The 17,211-nt window shown below is 40.6% G+C and overlaps 1 protein-coding gene across 1 annotated transcript in view; it reads right to left on the minus strand.

Moving 5' to 3' along the window:
* LHX5 (LIM homeobox 5) overlaps positions 1-15,390 on the minus strand; it is a 44,203-nt gene extending 28,813 nt beyond the window's left edge. Inside the window, exons 1-2 of the mRNA XM_069759801.1 lie at positions 14,755-15,390; positions 9,437-9,660 (exon numbers count right to left, since the gene is read on the minus strand). Of these exons, the coding sequence (XP_069615902.1) occupies positions 9,437-9,660; positions 14,755-14,927 (397 nt within the window). The 5' untranslated portion in view covers positions 14,928-15,390. The remainder of the gene's footprint in view (positions 1-9,436; positions 9,661-14,754) is intronic.
* Positions 15,391-17,211: the final 1,821 nt, after the last annotated feature.

The following is a 17,211-nucleotide window of genomic DNA, read 5'->3' on the forward strand; positions in this document are numbered from 1 at the left end:
GCAGGACCCAGGGAGAGTGCGGATCTACTGTGTTTATTTAAGATACTTTACTGCATTTGGGATCCACTTTCCTAAAAGTGGAAAACCCCTCTAACTTTGATTTCAAACCTTGTACAACTATCAAAGTCTTTTGAAAACTATACCTCTATAAAAATTGACACCTAGTGGTGAAGTGCCCAAACTTCAAAGGCCCTTCTGGAAATCTCCAACAATCACCTCACTATAATGGCTCACACTCATCAGCATAAATACATTCGGTGCAATGTTGTTCCTGAAAAGTAAGGCGAGTGTCACTCAAGTACAATGCGATTTTTCTCAACTAGCATCCATATGGTATCTGTATGACATGAGTATGCAATCTGTATGCAATATGATTTTAACATCAGCTTTTATTGTAGCAATCTACGTCAGAGGTTGATCTGAGTTGCAGTGCCTTCTCAATTAGAGACCAATATTACCAGCAGAGTAGGCAAAAAGTGCAAGTGCTCAAAACAACCATGCTCTAGATACAAATATAGAACCCCCTTCGTCCTGTGTGTTTCTGTCACTTCATGTTCAAAGTATCTTTGACTCAGACAATAAAAAAACTTATAAATACAAAAGGAGAACTTTCGAGAGTTCTTTTTTAGTATTTTACCACTCCTTGTCGTGCCCCTGTATTACTCCTGCCCTGACAACGGCAGTACCCTAGTGTGAACCTGTTATAAGTAACCCATAGGGACATGTAGCCTCTACTACGTATGTCTCCCTCCATTCGGGGGGGTTCATCAGGGGGTAGAAAAACTAGTTAAAAAGTTATAGTATTGTCTGTAACAGGTTCCTTGCAATGGCAAGTAAAACCTCATCAGAAGCTGATTGCGTCAGCACCCCTGTGAGGGAAAAAGAGGGAAAAAGAAGGAAATAGTTCTAGAACTATTTGTTGAGATTGCCCCAGTTTTTTTTATCTAGTTGTTTTGAGCACTTGCACTTTATGTATGTTTTGTTGTCTAATATGCATCATGGCATTTGGCCTTTTTAGAGTATTATTATTAAAGGTTATGTTTTAATTTTTTTGCCTACTCTGCTGGTAATATTAACATCAGCTTTTACATACTATAATTTTTTTCCACCTGATGAAGATGGTTTAACCGTTGAAACGCGTTGTGGTTCAACACTAAAATCCTTGTTTTGGTCTCATTTCCAGTGCTCCTAGGACCGTTATTACTATTCTTTACTATAATTTTTTAATGTCATTTTAACCCCTTTCTGTCAGCTGACGGAATAGTACGTCAGCTGGCGGTATCCCCCCGCTTTGAGGTGGGCTCCAGCGGTGACCCCACCTCAAAGACGCAAAATGTCAGCTGTTTTCAACATGGGCACGAGCGGAATCGTGATCTGCCTGTGCCCATTAACTAGCTAAATTCCGCTGTCAAACGCTGACAGCGGCATTTAACAAGCGCTGTCGGCCACGCGGCAGGAAGTACGCGCACCGCTGACCCCATCACGTGATTGGGGGTCTTCGGTGCATTGCCATCACAACCAGACGTCTCCTTGAGACCTCTATGGTTGTTGATGGCAGATTGCTGTGAGCGCCATTCTGTGGTCGGCGCTCATAGCAAGCCTGTAATTCTGCTGCATAGAGGTGATCTGAGCATCACTTCTATGTAGCAGGGGCGATCGAGTAGTGCATGCTTCTAGCCTCCCATGGAGGCTATTGAAGCATGCCAAAATTTTTTAAAAAAGTGTTTAATATAAATATATAAAAAAATAATAATAAATGTTCAAATCACCCCCCTTTCGCCTCAATCAAATAAAACAATAAAAAAAAAATCAAACCTACACACATTTGGTATCGCCGCGTTCAGAATCACCCAATCTATCAATTAAAAAAAAAAGGATTAACCTGATTGCTAAATGGCCAAAATTACATTTTTTTGGTCGCCGCGACATTGCATTAAAATGCAATAATGACCTGGAGACTCACAATGGCAGGTCAGTTTTAGCATTTAGTGAACCTAGCAAAAAAGCCAAACAAAAAACAAGTGTGTGACTGCACTTTTTTTGCAATTTCATTGCACTTGGAATTTTTCTCCCGTTTTCTGTTACACGACATGGTAAAACCAATGGAAGCTTTCAAAAATACAACTCGTCCCGCAAAAAATAAGCCCTCACATGGCCATATTGATGGAAAAAATAAAAAAAATGATGGCTCTGGAAAGAGGGGGAGCAAAAAACAAAAACGAAAAAAAAACAAAAAAGCTCCGGGGGTGAAGGGGTTAAAGCTAGTAAGTAATAAATGTATATTAAATACAGAGATTGATAGATACAGTAGATACATGATATGGGATAGATAGTAACATAGTTATTAAGGTTGAAGGAAGACTAAGTCCATCTAGTTCAACCCATAGCCTAACCTAACATGCTCTAATATGTTGATCCATGTGGCAAAAAGTAAGCTCCACTTTGGGGAAAAAAATTCCTTCCCGACTCCACATACGGCAATCAGACTAGTTCCTTGGATCAACGCCCTATCAAGGAATCTAGTATATATACCCTGTAACATTATACTTTTCCAGAAATGTATCCAGTCCCCTCTTAAATTTAAGTAATGAATCACTCATTACAACATTATACGGCAGAGAGTTCCATAGTCTCACTGCTCTTACAGTAGAGAATCCGCATCTGTTATTATGCTTAAACCTTCTTTCCTCCAGACGTAGAGGATGCCCCCTTGTCCCTGTCTCAGGTCTATGATTAAAAAGATCATCAGAAAGGTCTTTGTCCTGTCCCCTCATATATTTATACATTAAAATAAGATCACCCCTTAGTCTTCGTTTTTCCAAACTAAATAGCCCCAAGTGTAATAACCTATCTTGGTATTGCAGACCCCCCAGTCCTCTAATAACCTTGGTCGCTCTTCTCTGCACCCGCTCCAGTTCAGCTATGTCTTTCTTATACACCGGAGACCAGAACTGTGCACAGTATTCTAAGTGTGGTCGAACTAGTGACTTGTATAGAGGTAAAATTATGTTCTCCTCATGAGCATCTATGCCTCTTTTAATGCATCCCATTATTTTATTTGCCTTTGTAGCAGCTGCCTGACACTGGCCACTGAATATGAGTTTGTCATCCACCCATACACCCAGGTCTTTTTCATTGACGGTTTTGCCCAGAGTTTTAGAATTAGATAGATAGATAGATATGGGATAGATGTTAGATAGATAGATAGATAGATAGATAGATAGATAGATAGATAGATAGATAGATAGATAGATAGATAGATAGATAGATAGATAGATAGATAGATATGGGATAGATTGGTGTGGGGTCCCCCTCATTTTTCTTTAGCAGCTGAAGGAAAGTAGACCGCTGGTGTTATTATTCTAGGACAGAGTGACTATCCATAAATCTTCAGAGCGTATTAATAACAGCTCACTGCTGTCTGCATAGCTTTTACTGGTTATTAAAAAGAGGGTACCTCCCCCCCAAAAAAATGACGTGGGGTTAACCCTAATTTTATGTTAGGTTTTCTAGGAGATAGGTGTGTAAAAATCAGATGGCACACGGATGATCCATTTTTTTTTCTCACAACCATTGACTTTCATTGATGAGACTCGCCCGGTATACGTGGCCACTCTCAGCATGCTGTTATTTTTTTCTCAGTCCGATCTGTGCTGAGAAAAAAATTGCATATGAGCAGGGAATCATAGACTAACAATAAGGAAGAGTGCAATCCGTTTTTTTATCGGATTGCACTCGTCCGATTTAAGGGCAGATGACTATGAGCCCTAAGTCAAGACCATCCTAAGTAGACAATCACAGCTCCATATCAATAATATCACCATATGACTAAGGCCATGATCATACTAGCAGTATTTGGTCAGTATTTTACATCAGTATTTGTAAGCCAAAACCAGGAGTGGGTGATAAATACAGAAGTGGTGCAGATGTTTCTATTATACTTTTCCTCTAATTGTTCCTCTTCTGGTTTTGGTTTACAAATACTGATGTAAAGTACTGACCAAATACTGCTAGTGTGACGGCAGCCTAAGTGTTACCTGTAGGCCATAAGGCCTGTGGATTTTTTTTTGTGCATCCCTCCTTTCTAATTTTATAATCATAAATCCTTATAATCCTTATTTCATAATTATAAATTCAGGCAGTATGAATCAGAGCCTGGCTGTGAGATTGCAGCCAGGTATATTTTACTCTGAAACACTATGATGTTTTAGAGAAAATATATTTTAAAGGGAACCTGTCAGTTGATACATGCTGCCCAAACCGTGGACAGCATGTATTGACCACTGGCTGTCGTATCCCAGCCACGTATGTTTGTCTGTGAAAGGCTAGAGGGTCTCAGAGAAATACATACCTTTAATGGCAGTTGGGGACCGAGCCGCGTGGTTGACTAGTCGTACAGGTGAGTCTCTAGCGGTTTCTCCCTGCTCACTGACTGTGACTGATGAGCTTCAGCCTGCATGTACATATAGGCAGAGGCTTGTCATTTACTGTCATTGGGCGGGTGGAGAAGCTGCCGGGGACGACTAGTCACCCACATGGCTCGGTCCCTAATAAAATTATGTTTTTCTCTGAAATTTTGAGGAAATTCATAGACAATCATATATGGCTGTGGTAGGACAGCCAGTGGCTGATAGATGCTGTCCATGGATTGTGCAGCATGTATCATCTGACAGGTTCCCTTTAAAGATCGGGCAGTGGACCATAGCTGAAGACCAGACTAGTCCAGCTCCACCCCTGGCCGATTTTCAAGAGTGCTGCTGCAGGTGATTGACATGTCTCTCTTGTGTACATAGGGGAAGACCTGTCAATCACCTTTGGCAATGCTGGAAGGAGCCAGCCAAGGGCAGTACCAAACTAGTCCGTTATCTGACTATGGTCCCCAGCCAGATCTTTAATGTCTGTTGTCTCTGAAATGCCAGTGTGTTTCTGAGGAAAACATACCTGGTTACAATCACACAGGCAGGCTTTGATTCATGCTGACCCCAGTTTGAGCAGCATGAAGCAGATGACAGGTTGCCTTGTCAGTCTTATCAGAAACACTTCTCAGTCTTATTGCATTTCTTTTCTGTGTGGTACTACAGTGCAGACATTTCCTTCAGATGTTTAGGTCAGTTACATCAATAATTATAGACTTGATAAAAAAAAATTAAACCCCGTAATTGTATATGCACCCAACGTCATTGGGATGCAGGCGGAGCTACCAATATTTTCTAAGGGTGCTTTCAGATTGCGTTTGCCATTTGTTCTTTGATTCCTCCGCGAAATGGGATTCAGACGTATGCGCCGATGGGGCCATAGACTATAATGGTACAGAGTGAACATGAGCTCTACTGGAAGCGGATACTCAGACGTAGTCTACTACAGACTACGGCGGTATTTTTTCCTAAAGCGGCGTCGCTGGTGGTTTTGCCATCATATTTTGTGGCCACTCCTCCGCCGGTGTATTTTCTTTGTACTTTCAACTGTATTGTCTTTTCATGGTTTCCAAACACTGAAGCGGTAAAAACAAGCGATAAAAGACTAATCGTGTGCACAACAATGTTGTTTTTACTTTTCTGTGCATTATATTAATTTTTTATGCTGTGGCGTTGCAGCCCTTTTCCAGGCAGATTCCAGGTTGAACTCATGTAAAAAAAGACATTGTGTGCACATGCCCTTAAAATGGTTTTTGAAAAATTATTTTCAAAGCTATCAGGCTGCCGTCACACTACCAGTATTTGGTCAGTATTTTACATCAGTATGTGTAAAGGTACCGTCACACTAGACGATATCGCTAGCGATGCGTGACGTTGCAGCGTCCTGGCTAGCGATATCGTCCAGTGTGACAGGCAGCAGCGATCAGGCCCCTGCTGTGATATCGCTGGTCGGGGAAGAAAGTCCAGAACTTTATTTCGTCGCTGGCTCTCCCGCTGACATCGCTGAATCGGCGTGTGTGACGCCGATTCAGCGATGTCTTCGCTGGTAACCAGGGTAAACATCGGGTTACTAAGCGCAGGGCCACGCTTAGTAACCCGATGTTTACCCTGGTTACCATCGTTAAAGTAAAAAAAACAACCACTACATACTTACCTACCGCTGTCTGTCCTCGGCGCTGTGCTTCTCTGCTCTGGCTGTGAGCGCCGGGCAGCCGGAAAGCAGAGCGGTGATGTCACCGCTCTGCTTTCTGGCCGCTGTGCTCACAGCCAGAGCAGAGAAGCAGAACGCCGGGGGACAGACAGCGGAAGGTAAGTATGTAGTGTTTGTTTTTTTTACTTTTAGGATGGTATCCAGGGTAAACATCGGGTTACTAAGCGTGGCCCTGCGCTTAGTAACCCGATGTTTACCCTGGTTACCGGCATCGTTGGTCGCTGGAGAGCTGTCTATGTGACAGCTCTCCAGCGACCAAACAGCGACGCTGCAGCGATCCGGATCGTTGTCGGTATCGCTGCAGCGTCGCTTAGTGTGACGGTACCTTAAGCCAAAACCAGGAGTGGAACAATTAGAGGAAAAGTATAATAGAAACATATGCACCACTTCTGTATTTATCACCCACTCCTGGTTTTGGCTTACAAATACTGATGTAAAATACTGACCAAATACTGCTAGTGTGACGGCAGCCTTAGACCTACGAAATTATCCATAAAAAAGGTACATTTGGAAAAACTGAATTAAACAAATCCATTCTAAACAAACATGTTTACAAATATATATGCTTTAAATTGAAAGATAATAAAATTATATAGCTGTATCTGGTTCAGTCTTAGGAAAAAAAGGTGTCTTTAGATGTGCAACAAAAGGAAACAATGACAAAACAAAACTTCAAATGTGACCTTGAGGTTTCATTGTGTTTTTTTTCTAGTGTATGGTTTTCTTGTTAAGATTGATCAGTGCACAATAGAAAAGAAAGGACTCCAACACATTAATCTGCCAGCACTAGAAGCAATGTTAACATAATATGCCCACTGAATTAGTGAAGGCACATTCGTGCCTAAGGGTACCGTCACACAGTGCAATTTTGATCGCTACGACGGCACGATTCGTGACGTTCGAGCGATATAGTTACGAGATCGCAGTGTCTGACACGCTCCTGCGATCAGGGACCCCGCTGAGAATCGTACGTCGTAGCAGATCGTTTGAAACTTTCTTTCGTCGTCTAGTGTCCCGCTGTGGCGGCATGATTGCATGGTGTAACATATATCGTATACGATGTGCGCATAGTAACCAACGGCTTCTACATCGCACATACGTCATGAAATTATTGCTCCAGCGTCGTAGATTGCAAAGTGTGACAGCAGTCTACGACGCTGGAGCGATATTGTTACGACGCTGGAGCGTCACGAATCGTGCGATGAAAATTGCACTGTGTGATGGTACCCTTAGGTTCTGTCTGTTTCTCTTTTTCATTTGCTGGTTCAGATAAATGGAATTATCAGAGGGGGCGCGTTTGTTTTTTAATGGGTCCATCTCACATCCTTTTGTTGTTTATTTTTGGAAATCATGCTGAAATTATTTATTTCATTGTAAAAATAAACAGAAAATTAGTGTGACCCCCATATAAAGCCTCATTCAGACATTCGTGGCTCATGCATATGATCTATCAGTGGTTTTCATGGACAAGTTATGTCCCCAGTGTAATCTCTGGGGCTGTTGACATGTCCATTTTTTTTTTTTTGCAGACCGTATGGCCATAATAAAATCGCTGAGACACGTCTGTTTTTTGAGTCACATCCATTTTTCACAATGTCATCCGTTTGCAATCCGTGTACTGTCCTTGATTAACAATGTAATGTATAAGAGAAGCTTCATCGTTTATGTATTTTTTCATATGAGCAAATCACTGATGAAACTCTGATGGCAAAATCTGACGCATGGACCAAATACTGATGAAAATTGGATCAAAAATATGGAGGAAAAATGCAGAAGAGAAAAAACAATGACATCTGAATGAGGTCTTCCAGAAGGGTCCCCTCTGTAAACAGGAATGCAAGGGATCCTGATTCTGCGTATCCGCTCTGTTTATCTACTCTACATGGAACGGTCAAGTGGAAAATATAATCTGACAAGTTAACGGAGTCTGACAACCTGTCCCAAACGTTGATTTGGTAGGATATCATAGTATCATAAATGTTAGAAGAAATATTTTCTGCTTAGGCAATAGCAATCTGAAGTTCAGGAGACTTTAGGCAGGTGAAAAAAATAATAAGCAAGGTTTATATATATATATATATATATATATATATATAAAATGTCCATTGGAATGTATGAAATTCCATAAAGTTGATAAAGGAGTATCCCAAAAGAGCAAATAACAGTGTTCATACTAAGGACAATACAATATTCAATACTTAAAGTTGTTTTCTTGATCCAGTGATAAACCATAGTTAATAAGGACTAATGTCATAATTATGGGCAGGGAGCCAGAATAGTGTGCACTGAAACTAACACAATAAAGTATTGGCCAATAGTGAAAATGGCACCTTCTGGGTGCATGGGGAAAGGGGCACTAACGTAGAATGAAAGGCTGGGCACAACACCTCTTTAGGGGAGTCCAATGTCTGGAGAAATATTTGTGGTCCTGGCTAGTTAACAAAAGCCGGTGTGTCTGGCAGTGGTGGTTATTATGTTCAGACTATAGCTACTGCTTCAGGTCCACCCACAGGCTGGCAACCAGGGAAGGGGAGGGCGAGTGTTTGGGTATCTCTGTGCTCTGTCTGAGATTAGCAAATCATGACCTCAATTAAGGGCTCATGTAAAAGCCTTAGAATTGGGGGAGGAGGAGAGGGGCATGCAGTCTGCTACATACAGCAATGTACAGGTTGGCTATCCATCCATCTCATATCTATTTATTCTATCACATATCTATCCAGCTCATATCTATTCTATCATCTCATATCTATCTATTCTATCTATATTTCTATGTTATATATATATATATATATATATATATATATATATATATATATATATATATATATATAAATATATATATAAATGTATATAGAGATATATTCTATGTATTATCTATCTATCTATCTGTTGTCTATCTGTCTATGTATTTTGTATCACATTTATTATATATATCTATATATTATCTATCTATCTATCTCATATCTATCTATCTGATATCTATCTATCTATCTATCTATCCTTTATCTATCTATCTAATATCTTTCTATCTCATATCTATCTATCTATCTGATATCTATATATCTATCTATCTAATATCTATCTATCTATCATCTATCTAATATCTATCTATCTATCTCATATCTATATATTATTTATCTATCTATCTATTTATCTAATCATCTCTCCCTCTTCCAAACACTCCTGACTCTGGTCATCAGATATGTGTCACAAGGCAAAAGCAATGACATCACGGCTCCCTGAGGTGACGTCACGGCTCCCTGAGGTGACGTCACGGCTCCCTGAGGTGACGTCACGCCCCCGGTCTCACCTGAGTTGAGGCTGCTCTCTTTCAGGCTGCTGGCGCTGCCATAATCCTCCTTGCAGACAAACTTGTTCTCGTCTATGATGTAGAGTTCCTCCCCAGTAGACAGCTGCTTGTTACACACCATACAGGTAAAACAATTCAAGTGGAAAACTTTGTTCCTGGCTTTCCTCACCAGGTCGCTGGGGGAGATTCCCAGAGAGCACCCTGCACATTTCGTCCCGAATTTCCTAGAGAAAAAAAAAAAAGAACACGCCATAATCTCAGACAGAAAGATGTCCGGAAATCGCGGCACTGCAGAGAAAGTCGTGCGATCTCCGTGCGATCATTGTCTCCTCCAGCCATGTTATGTCATGGTCATTAATAGGACGGCGGGAGCCCGGTGTGGACGGAGGGAGAGCACCGAATGGCCGAGCGGAGACAGCCCCCCATTCACCGGGGAGTGGGGTCTTCAGCTGGTGCCCTGAGCACAGAGATAATACACTATATACTCGGACATTATATAGATACATGAATATATAATACTATGTGTCAGAATCCCATTACTGGCAGCAGTGGTGATTGGTCTGCCAGGCATCTGTCTCATCATATGGTGTGTTCACGATATATTTTCCTGAAATATTATATTATTCTTCCTGAAATATTATATTTTCCTGACATCATTACTAGACTATATTATTTCTAATGCCTTATGTTCCTTTTAGCCCTAAAGGTAGCTCTAACCCAGTGTTCCCCAACTCCGGTCCTCAAGAGCCACCAACAGGTCATGTTTTCAGAATTTCCTGCACAAGTGATGGAATTCTTGCCTGTCCAGGTGATGCAGTTATCACTTGTGCAATACTAAGGGAATCCTGAAAACACGACCTGTTGGTGGCTCTTGAGGACCGGAGTTGGGGAACACTGCTCTAACCGATCTCCAGTTATACTATTTCTATACATTTGCTTTATGTCCAGTCGTGTTATTTGCGGCTGGAAACTTAAGAATGATTTCATCCTGAACGTATATTCCCACTGCTAATGAAAAGAAATGGATGATAACAAATATAATAAAGCAGAATATAGGTAATGTGTCATAACAAGAGGGAGGAATGATATCGTGCAGGGGAGATGCGATCACTGGATGTGGGACCGACAGGTCTGCGCTGCCCGACCATCTCACAAATGATCGTTTATTTTAGGTCATAACAGAATAAACTACACATAAATCAATCTATCTACCTATCTAGCTCTCATATATATCAATAATATTAATAATAAATATAATAAAATAAAAATAATAATCTCCCCATAATATTCCCCAGCGCTTTACAACTTCATATACAACAGATCTATCTATCTATCTATCTATCTATCTATCTGTCTGTCTGTCTGTCTGTCTATCTATCTATCTATCTGTCTATCATCTATCTATCTGTCTGTCTATTATCTATCTATCTATCTATCTGTCTATCTATCTATCTGTCTATCATCTATCTATCTATCGAAATATCTATCTATCTATCATCTATCTATCTATCGAAATATCTATCTATCCTATATTTATCTATCTCATTATCTATCTATCTATCTATCTATCTCTCTATTATCTATCCATCTATCTCATGTGTGAAAGGGATAAAGAAGCAGACAATATCTATCTACTAAAATAATATATTTTGCATGAATATGTTATATGGCAATACAATTTGAAGTAAACTACAAGACCACCATATTATTAAAATAATACATACACGAGGAAAATAATTCCATATATAGGACAATCCCAGTATAATATTCTATGTGGGGCCGATTTGCGGTTGTTTCTCACAAAAGCTTTGTAGATATTTTATTTATCCATCAATAAGTAAGTGGTATGCTCGCATCGCTTGGAAATTAGAATATCAAACTACTGTAAAACCTAATTCCGACGAAATTGTGAAAAAGATCCATTAAAACCATTTTTAAGACCAAATTTAAATGAACAACTATTTCCTGAGCAATGCGATTGCCCCTGCGATAACGCAAATTATTGCCCCATGCAAATTATACAAATATATATATATACAGTGTGTGTGTGTATGATGTGTATGTATATATATATATATATAGTGTGTGTATGATGTGTATGTATATATATATATATAGTGTGTTTATGATGTGTATGTATATATATATATATAGTGTGTGTATGATGTGTATGTATATATATATATAGTGTGTGGGTATTATGATGTGTGTGTATGTATATATATAGTGTGTGTATGTGTATGTATATATATATATAGTGCGTGTGTATGATGTGTGTGTGTATATATATATAGTGTGTGTATGATGTGTATGTATATATATATATAGTGTGTGTGTGTATGTATATATATATATAGTGTGTGTATGATGTGTATGTATATATATAGTGTGTGTATGTGTATGTATATATATATATAGTGTGTGTGTATGATGTGTGTGTGTGTATATATATATAGTGTGTGTATGATGTGTATGTATATATATATATAGTGTGTGTGTGTATGTGTGTATGTATATATATATATAGTGTGTGTATGATGTGTATGTATATATATATAGTGCGTGTGTATGATGTGTGTGTGTATATATATATATATAGTGTGTGTGATGTGTATGTATATATATAGTGTGTGTGTATGTGTGTATGTATATATATAGTGAGTGTATGATGTGTATGTATATATATATATAGTGTGTGTATGTATATATATATAGTGTGTGTATGTGTGTATGTATATATATAGTGAGTGTATGATGTGTATGTATATATATATATAGTGTGTGTATGTATATATATATATAGTGTGTGTATGTGTGTATGTATATATATATATATATATATATATATATATAGTGTGTGTGTATGATGTGTATGTGTGAATGTGTGTGTGTATATATATATATAGTGTGTGTGTGTATGATGTGTATATATATATATATATATATATAGATATATATGTATATATCTATATATATATATATAGATATATACATATATATATAAATGTGTATATATATACACACACACACATACAGGCATGATAATGCTAATAATGCATATTAAGCCCTGACCATCTCTGTGTGAGGAGGCTAACCTGAGGCTTCTTGTGACTTTGATTTAGTGTCTGTAATACAGGTCATAAGTCATGGTTGCCTTATCCAGAAAAATAATTAGCTCACCTGCACCTTATCAAAAATCATTAAATGCTTCTAAATAGTTTTCACATTAGTTGGGAGGGGACTTTGAGGAACTGTTCATTTGTTTCAAGATGGGGAAGGGGGGGGGAGCGAATTGCCCAATTAACCCCTTCCTTAGATAGCTTTCAAAACTTTCCGTCAATCAAGATGCCAAAATCAGAACAACACTGTAAAGATGAGCTGGAAATCTAGGAGTACAATATCCATTCATTCCAGGCTCGTTTAGCTCAGTGACGTTATATGGCGTAACATGGAAGTAAATAGACTGGAATTTTACATGAAAAAGAAATATCCAGATGTGAAAAGTAAGAGATCTGCGATCCTGGAACACTAATGCTGATGGGCTGCCCCTATGGCCAATTATGCCTTAGGAAAGATGGAAAGATCACACTATGTAACGCGAGGAATATTTATTTACGTTTTTCATTGATGATGATATATATATGTATCTATATATATTTCTACATGTGTGCAACTATATATTCATATATACACACACACATATATACACATCAATAAAAGCACACGGACATATATGCACACACAGGCACACATATGCATGCAGACACACATATTTATTCTTTAACACGTGTGTATATATATATATAGATATATATATATATAGATATATATATATATATATATATATAGATATATATATATATACAAACAGAATTATATACCCTCTCACTCAAACACACACACACACACACACACACACATATATTCTCATACACAAAAACATATATACATATATATATATTTACGTACACATACAGTGAATTTATATTGTATCAAATGTATATGTGTGTACAAAATATTGAGGGATATTCACAATTATTATTGGCGTTATCACACTTATCAGCATTCGGTTTCTCATTTGCCCACATGTGTGATGTGTGATGCACTAATGTTGCCTGAGTTTATTTTCATTTTAAGAACATGTTAAGGAAAGTCCGTTTAAAATCCAAAGTATATTAACCATTTCAGTGCGCAGAAAACTGCCATTTACAATGTTTTATTTGGGATTTGGTATCTGTAAATGTGAACTACATGTCTTTTATTCTTGTACAGGTAAACTTGAATATGAATAGATAAATAAAGATGCAAACAAACAAGTAAATAGCATGTTAAACTAATAATAAGAAAGATAGATCAATAGGTAGATATATAGATTTACAGACAGAATGCCTTATGCTATTTAATATGTCTGCTAAATATACACACAGTATTTTCAGATACAGGACCCGCTGCCGCTAATACCCGGCTTCAGTGCACGGCTCTTCTGCCCTAATACCCGGCGACGGGCACCTCTCCTCTGCCCTAATACCCGACTCTGGGCACAGTTCCTCTGCCCTAATACCCGACTCTTGGGACAGCTCCTCTGTCCTAATACCCGACGCTGGACACTGCTCCTTTGCCCTAATACCCGACGCTGGACACTGCTCCTTTGCCCTAATACCCGGCTCCTGTGCAGTCTCTGCCCTAATACCCGACTCCTGTGCAGTCTCTGCCCTAATACCCGACTCATGTGCAGTCTCTGCACGAATACCCGACTCCTGTGGAGTCTCTGCCCAAATACCCGACTCCTGTGCTGTCTCTACCCTAATACCCGACTCCTGTGCAGTCTCTGCCCTAATACCCGACTCCTGTGCAGTCTCTGCCCTAATACCCGACTCCTGTGCAGTCTCTGCCCTAATACCCGACTCCTGTGCAGTCTCTGCCCTAATACCCGGCTCCTGTGCAGTCTCTGCCCTAATACCCGACTCCTGTGCAGTCTCTGCCCTAATACCCGACTCCTGTGCAGTCTCTGCCCTAATACCCGACTCCTGTGCAGTCTCTGCCCTAATACCCGACTCCTGTGCAGTCTCTGCCCTAATACCCGACTCCCGTGCAGTCTCTGCCCTAATAACCGGCTCCTGTGCAGTTTCTGCCCTAATACCCGACTCATGTGCAGTCTCTGCCCTAATACCCGACTCCTGTGCAGTCTCTGCCCTAATACCCGACTCCTGTGCAGTCTCTGCCCTAATACCCGGCTCCTGTGCAGTCTCTGCCCTAATACCCGACTCCTGGGCAGTCTCTTCCCTAATACCCGACTCCTGGGCAGACTCAGCTCTTACCTGAAGAAGTCTGTCTTGCAGTAGAGCTTGCCCTCCCTGGAGAAGCACTTCTCGGTGAGGTTACACTTGCAGTCGCAGCACTGGACGCATTTGACGTGCCAAGCCCGGTCCAGCACATTCAGGAGGAAGCGATCCAGGATGGGCCTCTCGCAGCCAGCGCAGTGGACCATCATGATTCACCCAGAACACCTAGACCTGGCTCCAGATAAATCCACATACACCCGGCTCCTCAGTGCCACTCCTGTGCCCGCATCTGACAGCTGGCAGTGCCCAGGATACAAGTGCTCCCTTATGTCCTCCTCATTGGTCCAGTGTCCTCCTCGCTGGGCACAGGCTGCTGGATGTGCACAGATCCTAGATGACACTTTCTCCAACTCCACCTCTATGCCCCATAACCAGCTTTGTGTGCCAAGCCTGGCAGTTCGCGCATCCTTATTCAGATTTGGTGACGTCCACCTGCACGTTTGCCACTAGCAGCCAATCGGGGCTCAGTAGCTATGGTTACCAGTTAATTTATATCAGGACTACACTGGCTGGAGACTGGTCCCTGGCACTGGGCAGGGTGGGATGGCTGGGCACTGCTAGGAGCCCTGCCACAAGGGTATGTAGCAGTGAGCTGTATGGGCACAAATGGCCGAGCAGCCTCCATGGGGGTCCTGCACAGTGGGCTGTGGCAGCAGCTTTACATCACAATCACACAATGAGCTCTGCATTTGTTTAGGAGTGTATGGAGAGTAATGGCCAGTGCAGCAGCAATGGAGCCCAGAGCCAGGGCACTGGGACAATGAGGGACCCTGCTCCTCACTGTCCTCCTCCTCTTTGTCATGCAGAAAAGAAGACTTGCCAGTTTGAGTCCAGCTTCCCCTCCACCCACAGGACAACTTTGTCCCAACTTCATACTGGTAGTATTGGGCTGTCCTGGGAGGAGAAACAGCTTGTAATGGAGTCACAGAGGAGAGGAGCCGCCAAGTGTCCGGCTAATACGCCCTGTATTTATATTAGTGTTTGGGATGGAGAGAGACCCCCGCAGTGATCCCCTCCTACTGTCCTTTTGACTTGTAAAACCAGGATTAGTCAAAAATTCCAGGCCCCCCTGTCCGCTTTGTACCTTTCCAATAGCCAGTGTGTAACCCTTTGAGTACTGGACTGATACTTCAGGTGTTAAAACGATACAGTATGAAAGTGAGCAATGCACGAGGATGCTATAGAGCCAAGCTGAATTCATGCTCTAACATGGGGGTCTGGTGGTGGGCACATCTGGAGGGCACAACACCAAAAGTGGAGTAATGGTCGTTCACTCTGTGAACACAGGACACTGCTTCACTCATTTCTATCTACTGTAGTACTTCCATTGCTATCTATCTATCTATCTATCTATCTATCTATCTATCTATCTATCTATCTATCTATCTTTCTATCTATCTATATCTAAAATCAGCAAATGAAGGCAGCACTCCAAATCCTCATGAAGGTAAAAATGTGTCTTTTTATTGAACCCACATCTCTGTGCGACGTTTCGGCTCACACTGAGCCTTTTTTTACCTTCATGAGGATTTGGAGTGCTGCCTTCATTTGCTGATTTTTGTATTTATGTGGGCAGATGAGTGGACCATTCTGCCCGGGAGGCCAGGCACCCACCGGTGAGCATTGTGCTGTTCCAATTTTTTACGGTTTATATATATATATCTATATATATATAGATATATAGATATATATTTTTTTTATATATATATATATATCACCATTGAATATTTAACAGGATTATTATTTTTTTATCATTTGGATGTTAGCTGATCACTCGGATCTGTATGGTGGCAATTGGAATAAGTTGTGTAATGGTATCAAAACAAACGATTAATCTAGTAATCTGCGCTGTACATAATGAAATAGATGCCAAAACTTAAGTCCATAATATATGTGTGTGCATGTGTATATATACACAGAAATGTATGTATATATCTATATATACAGTATCTATAGGTCACTATCTATAGGGCACACACGCACGCACGCACGCGCACACACACACACACACACACGCGCACACACACACACACCCTAAATACCTAAATATGTATATATATCCACAGACACACATCTAGTGTTGGTGTAATTGTCACGTCTAATTCCCTGTGTGGCTGTGAGCTGCAGCTCCTCTCTGCATGCAATCATCTTATCACAGGCTGGCCCTGGTTAGATTGGCTTTATGTCACACATTATTTATTTTGACTGGTAATGTGGGAAATACATCTGTAGTCACCCTTGAGTGGGTAATGGGGATCTGCAGGCTGCTGATAACAGTGGCAGCTCTGCCTCTTGCTAACCCATTCAGTGCCAGTGCTGGGGGTTGTGGCTCCCAGGAGAGTAGACAGCTTAGCTGGAGGGGTGATGGTGGGTGCAATGCTGTGTCTCAGGACAGGAATGCTTCACTGAGCCCTAATGTCCATAGACTGCTAG

Source organism: Ranitomeya imitator, chromosome 1 (assembly GCF_032444005.1).
Source record: "Ranitomeya imitator isolate aRanImi1 chromosome 1, aRanImi1.pri, whole genome shotgun sequence".
Classification (NCBI taxonomy): Eukaryota; Metazoa; Chordata; class Amphibia; order Anura; family Dendrobatidae; genus Ranitomeya; species Ranitomeya imitator.